We start from the raw sequence: 19,888 nt of genomic DNA, 5'->3' as shown, positions 1-19,888 counted from the left end.
GAGATAAATATTTCTTTCAGCTCTGTCACATATGAGCTTCCTGCTGGACGAAAGGCTTCCTACGCCTGTGAGTGGAAGCTGCCTTTGGCCTCACAGCTCCTGCATCAGTGTAATTAACATATTTGTCGGCAGATCAGCGTAATCCCTCTGATCTCTAACATGCTTATGTCATAGAAATATAGCAGACGCCTGCCACCGCCGTCCAGGAAATGTTTTGTGAGTTATACTCCAATCAGTTGTATTTCCTCAGATACACACACACATATACACATACACACACTTGGTACACATAAGTATGCATGCACACACACACACACACACACACACACACACACACACCGCCTGCATCTGCCTCTGGGTACGTCCAGGCAGGAACATTGTCAGATCCATGCATCATTGGTAAGAAAATCCCCCCCCCCCCCCCCCCCCCCTCTCCCACACCAGCAGCCCTGCCCCTCTGAGGCAGACCTGAAAAGATCCTTTTGTCCCTCATCACCCGCCTGCCCCCCACTCCCTTTTCTCCCCCTCCCTGACACACACACCCCTCATACAGCCCGTGGTTATGGATACCTGGGACTGTCTCACACCCGGGCTCCCATGTGGGGTAAAGCTACCTGCAGGCACCAGACCATGGCGAGGCAACCAAAAAGTCCCTCAGCTTTGGATTTTGTCCCTGTAAGAGATGCACACTGACTCTGATGCCAGAGAAAACATGAGGCCAGACGGCGCAGACTTATGCAGGCTACTCTACATGTTTATTTGCACACGTCAGGGCCCTTCCTGCTGTTGATTTAGAGCCACTGCCACTTACGCCTATGTCAAATGAAATGCCCTTTTGATGACTCTGACTCTGTTTGCCATCAGCAGCTGCTGTTACTGGCACTGGCGTACTTTTCGCTGACGTTACCTCCAGCTTTTGTCATCTGGTCTATAGGCTGGAGCACGCCTACCACTCACACTTGTTGCATGGCTGATGAAGGGAAGGCACAATGGCTGATGCAGCAGATAGATTTATGGCTGCAGACTCTGTCCCTCCGGATTCGGAAGCGAAGGATTCGAGCATGATTAAAAGCACTGTCAGAGTTTCCGTGTTGGATTGATTTTAGTCTCTTGCACATCCTGAAGGTGACTCTGATATGGCCTCCCTCTGTCATGTGACACAGAGCCCGTTTAATCCTTGCTGTGTCTGTACCCTGCCGGACATGTTGTCGTTAGATTAACAGGTATGAGGAGTCACTTTGGTGGCTTTGTGATCACCTGTTTGTTAATTTGTGAATATTTAGCCACACTGTGTGCCAAGAGTGAAAGACACGTGCTGTGGTCAGAATGATGTCTGATCTGCAGGACCTCTGCTCTCTGCCGACCTCTGCTGAATGTGGCATATGGGCAGTTCTGAGGGTTATAACAAACAATTTTATTTAAATATACTACTACATACAGGTTAAACCATTTGTATTTTCAATCAATCAAATTGTCCTGGGCGGCAACGGGCTACAACGCAAAATAATGTATTTTCAGTATACACTTTCATGCTTTTAATTTGATATTTAAAAAATGGATCTAGTCAAATAATCCACACTGTGACTGCTTTAGAAGCTGCAATTGTAGAGTAAATTGAATATTAATGATTATCTACAGTGTTATTTAGCTTTTTGCTGGAAATAATTTCATAAGAACACATATGTTACATTTTTGTTGGCATTTTGAAATTAAACTTCATATTTTCTGCTTGAAGTAAAACAGCTGGACGTAATGATGCAAGCACCTAACTTAAAAGAGATTATTTTTTAATTTGAGAGATTTCAGTATTTGTGTTTTTGTCTCTGTCCTTCTCGCTGGTTTGGCTCAAGAGTAAAAAGGTGATGTCACCAATCAGGATTTCATATTTGATTCGAAATGTGGTGAAAGTTGTGAGGTTGTTTGCGTATGTTTGCAGGCGTCAATCAAATCCGATCAAACCACACCCACACAGTCCTGATGTGGCACATGATTAGTTTTGGAGTGTTAAACGATTGATAAATAATACTCAGCTATGGTTTTCCAAACTCTGACTTTGACTTTTGCATATTTAGCCCTAAATATTTTACTTTGCAGAAAAATACTTTTGATTTGAAACCAAGCTTTCAGGTGCTGTAAGCACAATTTTGAGGTATTTGTTCTTAGTAGTGTTCAGTATTTCCATTTTATGCTAGTTTGCATTTCTACTGCAGCACATTTGTGGGGGAAATATCACCTTTTGCTGCACTACGTTATCTGACTCTACAGACTTTTAAAAAAAAAACAAAAACAAATAATAATTTAATGAAATGTGATGCATTGTTAAACAACCAAACAGTGCAGTCATTAGAATTAGCTTCAAATCTGCATGTGCATGATCCAATAACATAATGATAAAAGACTGATAGGGGCATTTCTACATAATGATAAATGTAGGGCTTTTACATGATATTGTATCGTTTAAATGTGGAATTACTACTTTTACTGAAGTAAATGATCTGAATACCTCTTCCACCACACACACTCTCACATGATTAAAAATGCAAAAAGAAGAAACACTGACCCAAAGTCTGCTGATGGAGGACTGCTGAGGACAGCCAGACAGACATATCACTCAAACCAGCCATATGGAAGCCTGTGGGTGATAGATGGGGAGCACAGCTCTGGTGTTTTTAGTAGACCTGAGGGGCTGAGAGACAGAGAGAGAGAGAGAGGGAGGCCTCTGGGATGCAGAATACCTCGAGGTCCCTCCACCGAAGCCGGGCGCTGCAGCCCTGCAGCCCGGCAATCTTCGCAATCAGGCAGTAATGCTAGCAGCGACTGTTTCAGATTATGCTCAGGAAATCCTCTGTGCTCTCTGCTCAAAACAATTTACCCTGACATGAGCCCAAAGAGAGTGTAGGGGGTGGGGGACAAGAGAGCTGTCCTCACCAGATTCCTGCATTCAGGCCACCGGATTCTCATATTCTGTCCCACAAATAATCTGAGTTTATTCTTGCTATTATTATTATTATTGTTGTTATCATTATTGCATTGCTGTTGTTTATTATAGTTTTTTTAATGATGACGTCTTAAAGAGTGGGAGTGTCTGAATTTGTCTGAGCAGTTTTATGTCTAAAACCTATTATTAGAGTCCATATAATTTGTTTTATTTTCTTTCCAGGGTATCTATACTGATTTCATTAGGCAGTGAACTTTACAAGTATTTTTTTTTTTTTTAATATGGGATGTTTGCTTTTTTTTCTCTTTTTTTCCTTTGGTCCGAATATCCAGAGCTGGTGGAGGTTGAGGGTTGAGTGGTGGCTCTTTCCCATGGCCCGGAACCGACAGAACAAACTCTCGGAGAGAGCAAAGAAAACACGGCAACAAAAAGCCAATGATCCGCAGCACTCGGGCTAAAAAAAAAAAAAGAAAGAAAAAGAAAAAGAAAAATTGACGGAAAAAAACCATTTCTCCTTCAGCCAAACATGTATAATGGAACAGACACGATATTCAAAGCAACCGAAGCTGCCTTCATGTGTACACAACAGCCTCCTGACAGACAGCTGCTGATGCTGACTCACATTCGTGTAATTAAATTCGCCTTTATGACTCTGCGTTTGAATTATGTCTTGAATTACCATAATTATTGTAAAAAAAGAAAACAAAGAAGCCGTGGAGCAGGCTTTAATCTCCGCCGCAAAATGACGCAATATTTCTGATTGAGATTCATATACCACCGATGTAGACCTGATCGCTTTCTTTATCTGTTTTGTACATTTTTATGAGAATAAGCTCGTCCTCTGCAGCTGGCAAAAGCACAACTGAATAGGTGAAGTCGCACTAAAACAAACAACAAAAAAAAAGAAGAAAATAAATTAATCCACGATTAATTAATGATACATTCAAGGACTGTAATCCCGATTCATTGTGGTTGCACAAGTTTGAGGGTCTGAATCTTTACGCATTAATGTCTGCTGGCTATTTTCCTTCTCTAAATACACAAATAACACAGAGACAAATGCATTATTTTTGTTTTATTGGAAACTAATTGCCGTGACTCTAATGAAAACGTTGCCTCTTAGTTTCCATCGCAGGAGGTTGCTATAATTCTTTAATCTCAACAAAATGTCATAAATTAAGCAAATGGGCAGTCCAGTTAAGTGTTTCGTTGAGTTAAGAGTTTCGGACAGGTCCTGTTTGTTGTGTTTCCGTGTGCAGGAGCTCAGAAAACCTCCTGTCAGGGGGGATATACAGCTTAAGCGCATAAAGGATTTTTGTTCTAACCAAATTTAACGACAGACAAGTCAGTCTATATTATAAGGTAGACTACTATAGTGTTACTTCATACATGTACTCAATCTGATATCAGTCTTCTTTTTTCTGGGTTTTGTTTTTGTAAAATATAATAATAATCTGCCAGCTTCTTTAAGAGCCCAAATCCACAAGACTGGAGGTTAGAGGTCCCAACAAGGAGTCCTGCAGTTGGTGCGGGTGTCCGTGCATGCTGTGCACCGGCTGTGGGGCCCCCAGGCCGGACATGGGGTAAGCGGAGGCCCCGGGGTGGCTCATGTTGCCCTGAAGCAAAAGCGCTGAGTTCTGGTCGGGGCTCTGAGGTGGAGAAAACTCGTCCTCCGAGCTGGACATGAGGGACTTTCCGCCGTCCAGCGGGGACAGCTGGTTCTGTTTGTTGCCGCCTGCGTTGTTGTTTTCACTGTTCTCTCTGAAAACGACAGCATGGGGAGAAGTGAGGGGAGAACACGCACATTTTGGAAGATGGCATTAAAGTCCTTGATGTTCGGCCTGCAGATGACAATTTGGAGCAGAATAAAAGGCAGCCACAAATATTTTTGCAGTAACACCAAAAAACGTTGCAGGACGAGGCCTTGAAGAAAAGGTTTAACTTTCGTTATTTACCTCCTCCACAGTTTTGCATATCAAATGTTTTGTTTCTCTTTATGATGATATTTGCCGTTAACTTCACAAACCGGTTAAACAATGTGTTGTGAGTTATTTTATCCAATTGTAACCCAGTTTAACCTTTAACACGTATCTCAAAAGTAGAAACTTTGCCAAAAAAAATGTCACAATGTTGCTTTTTGTATTTTTCCATCATTATTGGATACTACATTATGCTCTTTCTCGAAGCGGATGTTTCATGCGGGCCAGTTTAGATTATAACTCAGGTTGAGACACGTTAGACGGGACCGATTCTAGAAGAAAGTCCATCATTTGTCAACAACTCGCTTGTGTTTGCTATCACTGTTAGCAGGACAGGGTCGATCTACAGGACGAAACAGGACCAAGACGAGTAAATCAGCTCAAACTTCTAGTAGGAATAAAAGGATCAGAAATGCTGTTGTTTTTATTGTCCTACTTTTCCTGCAGCGCTGTCACAGCTGTGATCCCTGCACTTTCCTATACTTTGGTTGCTTGTAGCTACATTCGGATATTTCCTCCGAGTCGAAACCGATTTGCTCTTGAAACATGCAGAAAATGAGTAAAGGTGTGTATAAATTAGAAGCAGCAGCGGGGAAACGTACCTCTCCTTCGCCTCTGCGGCTCTGTCCCTCTGCCGTCTGTTTTTGAACCAGTTGCTGACCTGCGTGGTGGTCAGTCCTGTGGCCTCGGCCAGCTCTCTCTTTTCCCGCGGAGACGGGTAGGGGTTGTGTGTGTACCACTCTCTCAGGACGCCCCTGGACTTCTCCTTAAAGCAGTAGCTGGTCTCCTCGCCGTCCCATATCGTGCGCGGCAGCGGGAATTTCCTCCGCACCCGGTACTTCCCTACAGCTCCGAGCGGCCGGCCGCGCAGCTTCTCCGCCTCCACGTAGTGCGCCTTCAGCCAGAGCTGCTGCAGCTTCGGGTGGTTGTGGGGGGAAAACTGGTGGCTTTCCAGGATCTTGTAGAGCTCTCTGAAGTTCCCCCGATGAAAGGCCACCACCGCCTTAGCTTTGAGGACGCTTTCGTTCTTGTGGAGGTGATCACAAGCGGGTAGAGACCACAGGAAGCGGCCGAGCCTCTCTAGGTTCCCTCCCTGCTGCAACACCTCGCAAACGCACGCCACTTGCTCCTGCGTAAACCCGAAGGACGGCAAGATAGACATGATGTCCGAGCTCACTCCTTCGCCCAACACGTTGGTATCCAAAGCGATGGCTCTCGTTTATTATCTGCGTTTATTTGAGCTTCTAGTCGCGTTGCAATCCGGCGCAGTCCGTCCGCGCAGCACAGGCCTATCGGCTATCCACTCCACTCCAGCCCCTGGTGCGCGCAGCAGATTGGGATGTTGATTGTTGGGACAATTTGTTCCTGTTGGAGATATGTCAGGCTTAAAGGGAGCCTGTGCGTTTCGGTGATTGGCTCTCCCTCTGCCCTGCACCGTGTACAGCAGAGCAGGACTGAGTTTGCAGCTCCGTTTCCTCCCCAGAGGCAGTGCGTCAGGGGCTGAAATAGGAGCGCTCCCACCTCCCGCCCCCACAGTCTCTCTCCCGCTTCAGCTGAGGGAGCAGAGCGGCACCTAAACACTAATCAATTATTACAGACCTCTTAAAAAGCCTTATTAACATGTTCTGAATATACATCTTCCACAATGTCGGCGACTGTACGCTCCCAGGTTTCCCACGCGAGCCAAACCGCACAGTGCATCTCCATACGTTATCAGTAATGACAGTCAGTGGAGGGTAAACCCACAGCAACACAAAGCTTTTCATTTGTGAATTAAAGTTTATCCACTCTTAAAGGCTGAAGCATCTTAGTAACGCACTTAAGACAGGCCACGTGATAAATCGATGTTAGCGCAGAGCATTTTAATACGCAGAAACTACATGAAACGTACAATCTTAATTGATTTCTGGTGATTTTGGTGTGTTTTTTTCTTCCACCAACTGGATTTCTGGAGGTTTATTTGCCATCACAGCTGATCGTGGTCGACGCCCACCCACTTAATTGCATGCAGATTGCACACGCTGTTGTATTCCCACCTTGCATCGTCTATTAATTGCTGCAGCCGTTTATTTTATGAGGTGATAGAATTTAATAAGTTCCTATGATAGTTGAGTCCATGCGTACCGTTACGCACGACTTTTATATGAGAAACTAGCACTACCTACCAAACGTGTTATGGGACGTAGACCACCAGTAGTAGATCAGCCACTTAAGTGCGTGCGTGCGCGCGCGTGTGTGAGAGAGGCTGATGTGTAATGCCACATCGTTTAAGCTTGTTAGACAATTTGACAAATGTCTTCAGGATTGGAAATCATAGACAAACACTGTGCACACATTCAGCAGCCTTCACACTCCCCACACTTGGCGTAAACTGCCAAAATAAAGTGTTTTCAGACGTATACTGCACATGTGTGTGTGGGCTGGATGTCAAGCAGCAATTTTGTTGATACGTGAGAGTCAGTTTTGGTTTTAAACAGGCGGCTCCGGCGCACTTTTTGTTTAGAGGTCTTTAGATTAATATTAAATACGGCCTGGACAGATAGATCAGGCCCCTCGCTCCTTTTATTTGCTGTTTTATGTTTTTTTTCCCCTCCTCTGCATCATCACGTGTTTTCCAATAGATCCTTCCAGCCTGTAGCCTACATATATATTTCAGGGATTAGACGGGCACCGCACTGGCTCCAGTGTTTTCTGCGGGGTGAAACATTAAACCAATCCATTAGTAAATGAGTTCTCTGCGACACTGGTTCTTGGTGGTGCAGTTGTTGGTTTGAGCCATATACGTGGGTCACATTTCTTTATCGGCACCAGAGTCTGAAACTGAACCCCCCCTCTCAATATGTTAAGAAGCAAGATTTGACCTGGAAAATAATATTTATCTTCACCAAATTCACACGCAGCGTTTAGAGAAGATGACCCCTTTCCTAAAGGACTTTTACTTTAGAGATAAAATGCTTTGAACTGTTTATCTTTGTGGCGAAGGACACCTGAAAAAACACATCTGAACAGCTTCACTGTGTGTAATTTAACCTGCAAGATTTTATGGACAAATGCGATTGAGACGGTTTCCAAATACAAACACATTATGCCTACATTTAAATTAATGTGAGGGAATATGGGCATGTATTTACCACTGCAAAAATAAAAATCTAATTCATGAAGAATGGCTGTGATCAGGCTCGTTCAGACCAGATGGTGCTCCCTTTTCAGCGCTGAGTATGTTCGCCGTGTGTACAAAGGCATGTCAATTAAAAAAAAACTGCAGGTAAACTTCATCATAACTCAGCTATTTAAAAACTTTTTTTTTTACATGTTTTGTTTTGATTATTTATCAGGAACTAGACTGGACTGCGCAGCTGAATGGACGGCTTGTATCCCACCGTGCTGAAATTAAAGTGTCGCCACAGGAAATATCAGATTATTGGCTAAAACATGTGAAGTCACTGCGAGCGTTTGGAGTTAATTACAGCCTGCAGAGCGACAGCACGCGCATCATTTCATAATATTTAATTAAAACGCCAAGTTGGGCTCTTGCAACCGTGCGTTATTTTCTAGATTTAAAGATGTTCTTAAATAAATTCTCTTAATTTTCTTGCTCTCAGGCAGCACTGGCTCAGCAAAAGCCATTCACGCCACATCGCTTAAGCGTGATTCAATTAGTGCATGTCCTGATGTAAATGTTGAACCGGATCTTTAGTGGACACGTAGGCTCTCAGGCCACTTTGGCTCGGGTCTATAGCTGCACTCGGGCTGTGTATAAAACCTCAGTGCTTCAGTAAATGAGCTGTCTGATGAGCGGCTCTCGGGTTTCTCTAATATCTCTACCACATTGCGCCGCGCCTCCTCCTTTAACCCGAGCAGCCCGGGGGGCGAGATTATTTCAAGATGTGGACTCTCCGCCTCCGCCTCTGCCACGGCCGGTGCTGGGTTCCTCGTACCCCCGACAAGTAACGCAATACTGCGGCTGGCTATCGCTGGTTATTCCTCTCAGACCGGGCCGTGCAGGGCGCAGAGGTTCCTCACTCCTTACAGGCTTTTTCTCTGCGCTAAACTCCTCCAAAAGACGCGATAACTTAGCCCGCCTCCTCTGGGAGCTCAGGGCTGCTAAATATCACGGATGCTGCAAGTTTTAGTCATCGATTTTCCGGAAAACACAAATGTGTCACAATGTTTTCACCCCGTTAAAATAAACTTTTTGCCATTTCTCATTATGCTGATTTGACGTGAGGCAGCTCCTGAGGAAATGTGGGCCCTCGCTCATTGGTGTGTCCCACCTCAAGATAGCAGTTTGAACTAGTTTGGTATTTATTTCTTTTCTTGCAGACTTAATACAAGTACAGACATATTGCAAAATACATGTATACTGATGGATGTAATGAAGCTCCAGCTGCTGGGGAAATTCGTGACACCTTTGCGTTATGGGCAAACAAATGAGATGTAACGGCGACGCTGCAGTCCTGTGGGAGACAGCGAGAGAGAGAGAAAGGCTCCGCTCAGCGCACTTCATAAAAATGTCATCATCAAAAAGCCCGTGTTTCCTATCGGACGCTTCATTTTTTAGAAAATATGGAGGAAAAGTGAAACGACCACTGGCTCACGGAACAGATGGTTTTCACTCCGTCTAAATCCAAAGCGCTATTTCAGCTGTACGGGCTGGAACAAAGCCGACACTGTTTAAATTAGGTGAAAAATGTCAGATCGAGTCATCAGGGGTTTTTGTTTCTTTGCGAGGGTTTTTGATGACTTTCAATGGCAGCTTCTTATTGCACCGGAAAAAAAATCATTAAAAGCATCATAAACAAAAACATCCTTGGAAATGTATTAATTTGTTTATTTTCTTACAGACTTAATGCAAGTACATAAATAGTACAAAACACTTAATTTTGGCTTGACATTTGACGACCTGCACATTTATCGACAAATAAATTAATCTGATCAATAGTTCGCCATCGTCTTAAAGCTGCTGGTTAATTCAGGATGGATGAAATAAAGAGTTAAAGCGGTTTATTCTTGGAGGTGAAAGGCAGCGAGAATGGAAAAAACGCCGCTTTTTCCCCTCAAAACAAAACACAACTGTTGACATGAGTGAGTTAAATGAAATTGGAGCTGCAATTATCAGCTTAACAGAGTTTCCTGTCATGTTGGAAAATTAGACCTGGTACAAGTGCAGTGGGGTTATAGCCCCCTCCCCTCCCCATCAAAATCATTACGCATTTCCTCAGAGGACCACCTCCACAAATATGCAATTACGGCCTCGGCTTTTACAGTGCTCTGCTCGGTAAACACGCCCCGGGCATATAGATGAAGACGTTTTATGTTGGGGAAAGACTTTTTGTCTGTCTGTGTGTGTGTGTGTGTGTGTGTGTGTGTGTGTGTGTGCGTGCTGCAGGGCGTGGAGTAAGTAAACAAGCCAGGCGGGCAGACAAACACATAAACAAACAAAAGGAAAGATTTTTTTCTTTCTGGATGTGCAGCTATCATGTGTGCCTTCCTGGCAGGGAGGGGGCGCCATGACAATACTATCATACAAGTCCAAATGTGACTGCTTAGAAGATGAGTTGTTGCATGTGTGTGAGTAAATGATGAAGAGCAGTTGAGCAGCAGCAGGTGTGTGTGTGTGTGTGACAGAGTGTGTGTCCGGCCCTGCTCCTGTTACAAAGTGCTGTTTTTCACTTTGGGAAATACCGTTTGACCACTGTGGTGTGGACATGATGCTGCCTCCCAGCTGCTGTCTCTGTGTGTGTGTGTTTGTGTGTGTGTGTGTCCCTCAGACACACACACATGCACACATTCACGCTTAAAACTCTTCTTCTGATTTTTCTGTCCTTGCAGCCCAGAACAAACCAGTGAATCATGCCGGTTGCATCTTCCATTTCCCGCATTGGATGATGAAGTGGACATGTGCACATACCTTCTACTCTGCCAAGCAACAACTCAATTATTTTAAGTGGAGCTAAGAGAAGAATCTACAAGGGTTGAGGACATTTATTTCCCTTCTAGTTCATGAACACCACCCACTTTCCACATGCTTGGAAGAACTGATGGTGAGTTTTGTGTCAGCCAAGATGGCTAGATCCTCTCTCCATGCTTCGGCCAGTAGTGGAGGGTCTGTACGAGCAGGCTGGTACCCGCTGACCCCTGCCCTCTCATTAGTGGGACGTGGAGCAGTGGAGTACCGTGCTCCCCAGGTCATGTTACATATGGCTTGCAGTCTGCTGCGCCGCATTAAATGTCAGCTTTGAAACCATCTGAAAGATCAGAGGTCAGTGTTTTTAATAAGGCCAGAGTTCTGGGGGAGTTCCCTCTCTTTTTTTCTTTCTTTTTTTTTTTTTACTGCGCACTCAAGTATGTTTTACATTTCATGTTTGAGATTGTGGACAAAACGATTCGCTGCTATTTAGATATGGAGATGTCCTGATTTTCACACCTGAAAGAAGCAGTACAAATTCAAATTCAGTAACCAACTGTCCCCGTGTAAAACCTATACTCTGTGAGGAAACAATTGTGCTCCCTTCCTGTCTAATTTATAGGCACAATACAGAGGTGGAATTTGGAGTTTTCGGTGGCCCCCTCCCCGTGAGACCCATGGACCATGGGCTCCTACCGCGAATGGGATATTGTTCTGGGCTCCAACAAAGCTGTTTTCACCCTCTTCAATATTACAGGAGGAGTTACCTGATACCTAACAATCAGCTAATCCACTGCCCATGGCGACGAGGTCACCTGTGCACAGGTAACTTTATCCCGGTTGCCTGCCTCTCCCTCCCTTTCCCGCTAGTCTCTCCCATTTTGTCTTCTCTCTCCTGGTGCCTCAACAGTGAGCACAGACAAACAGCCTCTGTTTATTTAGGTCATCAGTTAGATCATATATAACTCCTCCAGCCAGGATCCGCTGAGAGGACAACTCCTATAATCCATCACAGACACACTGTAAATAAAATAAAATCCCCTTCTGTTCGTCCATTTGTCAAACTTTGTCCCCGTCTTATCTCTCCCTTGCTGGTTTGGTCGGGTGCCCACTGAGTGAGCAAGTATTGGGTGGTAATTCATGAATTGAAGGAGAATCCCCCCTCAAGCCTTGAGAGGAGTTCAGGTTCTTTTCTGGAGAGAGGCTCAGTGTCTGTGAGTGACAGCATCTCAGATTCACTCCTCCACATGTTGAAGTAGGGGTACGTTGGGAAGGCGGGAGGGGGGGCAGCTGTTCGGCCTTCACTCGGGGAAAAGTCCATAGGATTGGACTTAGCTGTGGGGAGCTGCAGACCCCCCACCCAAAAGGAGCTTTACCTCTGGAAATCTCATTGCTGTTTATTTGAATTACAGGGGCTGAGATGAGAAAAGGAGGGCTAATGAACTCCAGGTTGCCAGGCATGTGCAAACGATCACTGCAGGTTTGCAGAGAGCAGCATAAGGCCTGCTGGATTACTGCATTCCCCTCACCCCCCACCCCCCCACCCCTCCATCCTCATAGTTTGGCTACATAGGACTCTTAAATGTTGGGAAGACATATGCTTTTTGTCTTTCATACATTACACACACGTCGTGTCCCTAATGCCGTTTTTCCACTGCATGGTATGTCTCAACTCCACTCACTCTTATTTGATTTTCCATTGTCAAAAGTTGTGAATAATACCTGCTATCAGGTCAGGCTACAAGTGAGCTGAGCTGATACTAAATGGTGGGTTGAAAACACTGCCGACCACTGACTGGCCAAAGAGAATCTTCACTAAACGAGTCAGTCGTGCGACATGAACATCCTGCGCACCGACCACCAATTTTTTATTCACTCAACCCAGATTTTTAAAAACGACAGCCTGTAAAACCACAGCACGGACAACTGACAAAGTGCAGACATTCCTCTGTTTGTTTGCCGATACAAGGATCTCGAAAGAAAATTATATCCTTCATTGTTCCTGTGTTTGTGGCTTTGTGTTGTGTTGAAGATCTAGGCTGCACTGAGTACAAGCTGCCGTGGTAAAAAAAAAAGAGCCTTGTACCAAAAGTAGAGCAATCCTTAATTTTCTCAGTCATTTTAGTGCAAAATTTGAAAGAACTTAAAAAATCTCAGTTTTATGTTTTTATAAATATAAACTTTTATTGCAGTATGGAGATTTAGAAAAATACATTCACATAATTTCAGATAACAAACATATAATTCAAACTAAGGTTAAAAAAACAACAAAAACAAATGACCATCAGTTTTACTATTTGCCCACGACTCATTTTTGGTATATGACATTAAAGCACTGAGAATACTTTCACTGAAGTGTCCATTCAAATTGATGGGATTATGCCATAGATCCTGACAGAGACAGGAGTTGCTTGTCCACCTGTATGAAGATGTGTGTGATGCGCTGATAAAGGTGCGTGTTGTGAGCTGGCTGCGAGGCTGAAATGTGCTATTACAGTCATGTACGAAAAGCACCGGGCACACTCGACAAATGGGCTCCACATTCTCTTGTCTTTCCCCTCAGCCGGCAGCCAACAAATGTGCCAGTGGCGGCGGGAAATCTCTCAAGCTGCAACGTCACCGCCTGCACTCCTATGCCAGAGCTGCTTTCAGTGTTATTCACAAAACAAAAGTAAAAGGCACTAGTGTCCAAAACATTATGACGCCATGCAAAGAGAACTTATTACAATCCCTTTATAGAAAAATACCATTCATGATTAGTGACATTTGGAGAGACACATCAAAAATGAAATAGGATATAGGATAGCATCATCACATCTAGTTAACATACTATGAGCTGCAGCGCTATAAACAACGTATGATGGACGACATGTGAAACCCACAGTGTGACCTCTCCGTCATCATTCATGTCTTGGTCTCACAGGTTGGTGATGAGGCTTGAAATATGAGCCGTCGCTGATATAGTGTGCATTTTGTTGACGTGTGTCACACATGACAAAACCTCCAACATGAAAGCTGTTTGAAACACGTACATCGTGATGTCGCTATGGTAGTGCAAATGCCAAAACAGACCGATGCCATTGTGTATTTTAAGTAGCAGAAAGGCACATTCGTCTTAACTCTAGTCCCATATTCGACACTCCCAGTTCATTTGGTGTGATATAAAGCACAAAAGCTGGGTTTTCGCAGTGACTTGAGAGGAATTCGGAGGATTTAAGGTGATTACCGAAGGACACTTTTTCCTAAATCAGCAGCTTTGTATGTTAATTCTCCGTATGTGTGTGCAGTCCTTTAGTAAAGCTGTTGCTCTTCAACTGACCATTTTCACAGAGGCTCTCTCCGTCTTCCCCCTACTGAATGACCTTTTTGGTTTGACCCAGATGACGCATTTAGTTTGGAGGAACATCCTGGTCACATGACTCGAGGCATTCCAGCACCTGCTTCTGCAGATCAAATCCACTCAACAGGAAGTAGCAGGTGTTGTCTATAAAAATGCACATTTAAACACGGCTCAAACACATACGGCGACTTCTTCTACGAGCACGTAACAGTCGTAATGCTCCTTCTAACGAACGGGGCTTTTAAAACACGTCATAGACCTTTTTTTATTTTTATGATAAACTGATAATGCCCACCCACATGGGCTCCTCTCTGACTAGAGTGCATTGTAAAAGTCAAATGAACTACAAATAATTTAACATTTAAAGGAAATGAGTGGTAAAAAACACACGCACACACACACACACAGGCACACAAAAGTAAAAAGATTCACCATATCGCTGCTCGGGGCGGACATGAGTGCTTCTGCAGGGAGGGAGGTTTGAGGTTAGAGGTCAGCCATGTCCTCCTCCATCTGCACTGTCTGTAGTTTGGCTAGCTCCTTCCCCTCCACGGCCTCCATCTCCCCACACATCGCCCGCACCATCTCGCTCACGCCTGCCGAGCCCGAGCCGCCCACCTTGTTCTCTGAAAGGTTCATGTAGTTGCTGTTCATGCCGGGGCCCATCAGGTGCGAGGACGCGGGGCCCCGGACCTGGTGGCCCCCAAGGTACTCTGTGGGCTGGAGGTGGTGGCTGCTGGGGTCTGTTTGGGCCATCAGGGGCGTGCTGACGGTGAGCGTGGTGTAGACCTCTGGCTCAGGGCTGGACGAGCTGACAGCGGGGACCTCGGTGGTTGAGGCGGGACCTTGGCTGGAGGGAACCTCGTCCGAGTTGGGGGCGGCGTAGCCGAGCTGACCGCTGTGGTCCAGGTGGAGGCCGTGGTGGTACGAGGAGTAGACACCTCCCTCGAGAGGCTCCTTCTTGATGGACGGCTGGCCGGCGTTGCTCATGTTGTAGAGGACTGTGCTGTGGTGCAGGGACGTCATGGTCAGCTTGTCCTGCTGCTGGAACGAGTCGTCATTGGAGGAACTCACTGCTACATTGTTCAGAGGCATGGAACCTGTGGTAATACAACAATGGATCAATACATGCAGCATCTCTACCTCTACCAGTGCGAGTATATCCCAGTCCCACTGCTGGATCACCTTCTCATTCCTCACAGTATTATGCGTTTCATTTACAGCAGGCCTTGGCCTCAAAATCACTGTTGTGTGTCACACACCTAGTGCTCCTTAAGCTCGACCCTGCGGTGCCCTAGAGTACGAGTGTAAAAGCCGGCCAGAACTCAACAGCAAGCTGCAATTTTCTGTTTTTCCCTATTATTCATCCGGGTGTAGATTCTCTGCTTTATGTCAAAGTAAGTGCTGTAATGGCTTATTCCCTGTTAGTGCGTTTCATGGCCGCTGATTGTCTGAAACATATTTCCCCTCCTCCCTGCTCTGCACATCAAGAGTGCAATGATGATGAGTGATGGTGACTTCAGAACTTGTTTTTATTCATCTCTGGGGTTTTCAAAGGACCACCTCTTCTGTGTGTGTGCACGCATGTGTGCGTGTGTGTGTGTGGCCCTTCCCTGTTTCCTCTGCTCTGTGTTATGTGTAGTATCAGGCCTTTGGGCTACAGCCCAAACGCAGACAAGCCAAGGATACAGCAAGCTCAGATATATTGGGTGGACGTAGTAAAGACCTGTTGACAAACCACCACGGACGTGTAGCATTGCACTTGAACATTTAAAGACGGCAAAGGGCACCGCTGAGCGACTATCATGTCGGGAGATATAAGAATCAAACATCTATATTTTGATGTGAGAGTAGAGGAGATTGCGTGTGGATTTTCCTGGTGTTCAGTGCTGCTCTACATTAAAGTAAAGTGATCTTTAATGAATGTACTTGACTGCTTAAAAAGGGGAAATGAACAGTGAATGCATCTAAATCCTTAAGCATTATATCCCCATGACTAGACAATATCACCACGCCTATTTAAAACTGTAAGTACAATTAGTCATAATCAAATTGCCACATTATGAATAAGTTATTAAACCAAACATGTTTTATTTTGTCCTTGTTGCTCATTTCTGCCTCAGTATATTTGAATATATCTTTAAATAATGGTTTTCTGAACCCACCTTGTTGTGTGATTGCTGAGGAAGATGAGGAAGAGAGCTGCAGTGGAGGAAGACCTACGTCGCTGTTGAGTAATGAGCTGCCATCGCTGTCGGGGACTCCACTTGGTACCTGGACCAGACTGTAGCCACCCAGCTGCAGCGCACCTGACGACGAGCTGAATGTGAGCACAGAGGAGCCCCCGTTCTGGGCAGCCATGGTGTGAACCCCCTCCAGCTTCACCTCCGCCCCGTTGACACAGCCTGAGTAGGAGGCGTACTGCAGGGCCGAGTCCTCTGCAGAACTGGCCAGTCCCTTCTCCTGACCCATCTGCATGTCCACTCCCGAGCCCCCCAGCAGCACCCCTCCAGACGGCCTCAGAGGGTTGAAGGCCAAGGGCTGGATGCCCAGATTGAGCCCGTTGAAGAGGATGTTTCCAGGTGTGTGGAGGTAAGACGAGCCGCCATTGTGAAACACAGTGGAGGAGGTGTTACTGGTCACTAGACTTCCATTGTAGAGACCGCCGCTGCTTGATCCGGGGGGCAGCTTGATGTCCCCGATCTGTTGGATGACCACCCCACTGTCCAGAGGCCCTGTTTGAATGGGAAGGGCCCCATGGGTGATCACCCCATCTGAGGAGTTAGAGAGGGGCCGTGGAGACAACTCCTCCTGGCCTTTGCTAGACTCATCCTCTGTGCTGTGGTTTCCATCAGACTCACTGTGGGGAAAAAAAGATGGAAAAAATGACAAATGATGCGTGACAGAACGAAGGAAAACAAAAAAATAGATTTATTTGTAATTTTAAGCCACTTTTTGAATAAATGCAAAATTAAATAAAATTGGAAATGTTTCTGATATAGATCTAGAGTATTTTTCTCCCATTTGTTCACTTTTTGGCAAAGAGGAAACACTCTAAAGCACTATTACAATATTAATTCAATAAAAGACAATTTTATCCATCATGCCTGTGCTGAAAACAGAGCAGACAGGGGCACATTTGCTGCTGTGTTATTACACAGCTTGGAAGAGCAGGCTGTGTTTGTGAATGTGAAGCCCTCTCTTACCTCATGGAGAGCCTAACTGACAACAACCAACCAGCGTCAACAACCGTGCAACCATTTGCCGCAATAAATTCTGGCGTGACAAAATGCCAGCGCTGGTGGCGTGACAAAACAAATGGCTGAGAGTATTTACTTGAATTTCTTCCTCCAATTTAACATGGTGTTGGAATTTCATATCCAAACTTTTCCGTTTTCATGAAGTGCTGCATTCAAAGTGCCAGAGACCTTACTGATAGAGCTTATTTATAAACTACTTTTTTTTTAAAGATGGATTCAAGCAGCTGCAGCCTATCCAGCACGCACGCACGCACGCGCGCGCACACACACTCTCAAACGTCTGATCCACCACTTACAAGAAAAGGTATAAACAAAGACACAAGTTGCTGCAAATACGAGACGATTTGTTCAGAATATCCACAGGTTATAAACTTAAATTTGTTTCTGAATAATTTAAGTAGCGACTCAGAATGCAGTGTGTGTGTGTGTAGGAGAGAGTGAGTGAGTGAGAGAGAGAGAGAGAGAGAGAGAGAGAAATAGAGAGAGAGAGGGGTCACCTCCACCAGGTGTGCGTCAGCTTTGTTCACAGAGAGAGAAACATGAAAGAAGCTGCATGTCTGTCTGTTTGTGTGGAGGATTATGAAAAGAAACGCAAGAGCTGATAGAGGCTCAGAGATCCCCCGTTTGGTCCGAGAGGGGGTGGTGGTGGGGGGAGTGATAATAAAAAATGATTTATGTGCTGGGCTCGGGGACACGTGCACGCGCTAGTGCGCGCGCGCGTTCCAAAACGCGCGCGCGCACTCAAAGTAGATAAGAAGAAATTAAAGTAACTTCTCAAGTCACCTTGTTAATTGTTTGACCAAAGTCAGCAGCTCCTCGTGTCTGACAGTCGAAGTGTGGGAGTTGTGCTGCTTATGGTTTCCATGCCCCTTAGCACCAACACGCTTGAAACCGGATCTGAATGGCAACCGCTTCATATTTCAAAACACTAAAAGCGTGCTCCAAACCCTTTTACGCATACTTTCCTTTGGTTCTTAATCATCAACTGTTGGAGATTAGGTGGTCAAACCTTGTGAGTGGGTCGACGGACATTATGAAATACGCTGAGTATTGTCAGCCACCGACTTGAGTGTAGATGGTTATAAACTATAGGCGGCCTTAGTGGGAATAAGCTTTCAAATACGTGGTTAAAATGAGCCTGAGTTTGTTTCAATGCGCCTATTACGCGCAGTACACTCCGAAATAGTTAAATCATATGGTTGGTAAGACTTCTGTGATTAAAACAGTCTGCGGCTTGTTCCTTTTGTTGCCTCACCTTTTTGATTGTGCCTCGGACGGGTTTCGGTCTCTCTGCCTCCTGTTTTTGAACCAGTTGCTGACCTGGGTCAAGGAGAGTCCTGTAATCTTGGCGAGATTTCGTTTCTCGGCAGGAGAGGGGTACCTATTCTGATTATAGAGATCCTTCAGCGCGTTTCGGGACCTCTCCTTGAAACAATACACAGTCTCCTCGCCGTCCCAGATAGTCCTGGGAAGAGGGTACTTTCTCCGGATCCGGTACTTGTCCACGGCGCCCAGGGGTCTCCCCCGCGCCTTCTCCGCCTCGGTGTACCTTGCCTTGTACCACAGATCTTGCAGAAAGGTGTGGTTGGACGGACTGAAGCTGTGGTTCTCCAAAATACTGTACAGCTCCTGATACCGAGCCTGGTGGAAAGCAACGAGAGCTTGGGCTTTCAGGATGCTTTCGTTGCCGCGTAGCAGGTCACTCTGTGGCAGGGACCACAGGAACCTGGCCAGCCGGTCCACATTGCCCCCCTGCTGCAAAGCCTCGCAGACGCAAGCCACTTGCTCCGGGGAGAAAGCCAGGGAGGAAGCGGCGCTCACCAACAGCTCCGTGCGCACCGCGTCCGTGTTGGGAGTCGTGCGCTCCATGGACAACTCCGCCGCGTCCAGCGCCACAAGCTTGATGCACTCCCGCGTATCCACCTCCTTCACATTTTCCCTCTTGATGTCATTTGCTGTTGTGACTTCTCCGGCAGAAGAAGAAGACATTTTTTTTGTTCAAGCCTTCCCTGCTAAAGTCACTCCTCCCAGCTCGATCAGGTTACCTCCGCGCCATGCGAATGCGATCGGATATCTGACAGCCGCTGTAAGTAGATATCTCTCTCCCCTTTTCCTTCCAACGTGACTTTTACTCTGCGGGGACTGGAGCTGGAAGGAGGCACACTGGGGTCTATCTGCAGGAGAGCCACGCTATTGGCCGCCGAGGGCCCCAGAAGGGAGGAGCAAGCGGGATTCAGACACGAATGTTTGGTTTCCAGCTGTCACTCATATAACCTACAGTATATTCCCGTAGCTCACCTGTGCAAGGTGAGTGCTTTTGGGATCGTGGGAACGGGATATCCTCTTTGTCTGTATTGACAGGCGCTGACTTGGCTTGATGCGGAACCAGAAACTCATTTTAATTCCCATATCGAGGCATGAAAATCCAAGAGGAAGCCTATCCTCGAACTAAAGCTGCCCGTT

At 45.7% G+C, this 19,888-nt stretch overlaps 2 protein-coding genes across 2 annotated transcripts; both read right to left on the bottom strand.

Annotated features, from left to right (window-relative positions):
- Positions 1-4,008: 4,008 nt before the first annotated feature.
- Positions 4,009-6,382, bottom strand: LOC121618256 (homeobox protein six1b). The gene is made up of 2 exons (XM_041953635.1): positions 5,520-6,382; positions 4,009-4,699 (listed from the first exon to the last, which is right to left on the bottom strand). Exons 1-2 carry the CDS (start codon positions 6,077-6,079, stop codon positions 4,405-4,407), a joined length of 855 nt encoding a protein of 284 aa, XP_041809569.1. The 5' UTR covers positions 6,080-6,382; the 3' UTR covers positions 4,009-4,404.
- Positions 6,383-12,994: 6,612 nt separating this feature from the next.
- six4a (SIX homeobox 4a) lies at positions 12,995-19,537 on the bottom strand. Its single transcript, XM_041954252.1, has 3 exons — positions 18,681-19,537; positions 16,331-17,025; positions 12,995-15,265 (listed from the first exon to the last, which is right to left on the bottom strand). Exons 1-3 carry the CDS (start codon positions 19,412-19,414, stop codon positions 14,652-14,654), a joined length of 2,043 nt encoding a protein of 680 aa, XP_041810186.1. The 5' UTR covers positions 19,415-19,537; the 3' UTR covers positions 12,995-14,651.
- Positions 19,538-19,888: the final 351 nt, after the last annotated feature.

This window comes from Chelmon rostratus, chromosome 15 (assembly GCF_017976325.1).
Source record: "Chelmon rostratus isolate fCheRos1 chromosome 15, fCheRos1.pri, whole genome shotgun sequence".
Lineage (NCBI taxonomy): Eukaryota > Metazoa > Chordata > Actinopteri > Chaetodontiformes > Chaetodontidae > Chelmon > Chelmon rostratus.
This window is presented reverse-complemented; position numbering and strand designations above follow the sequence as displayed.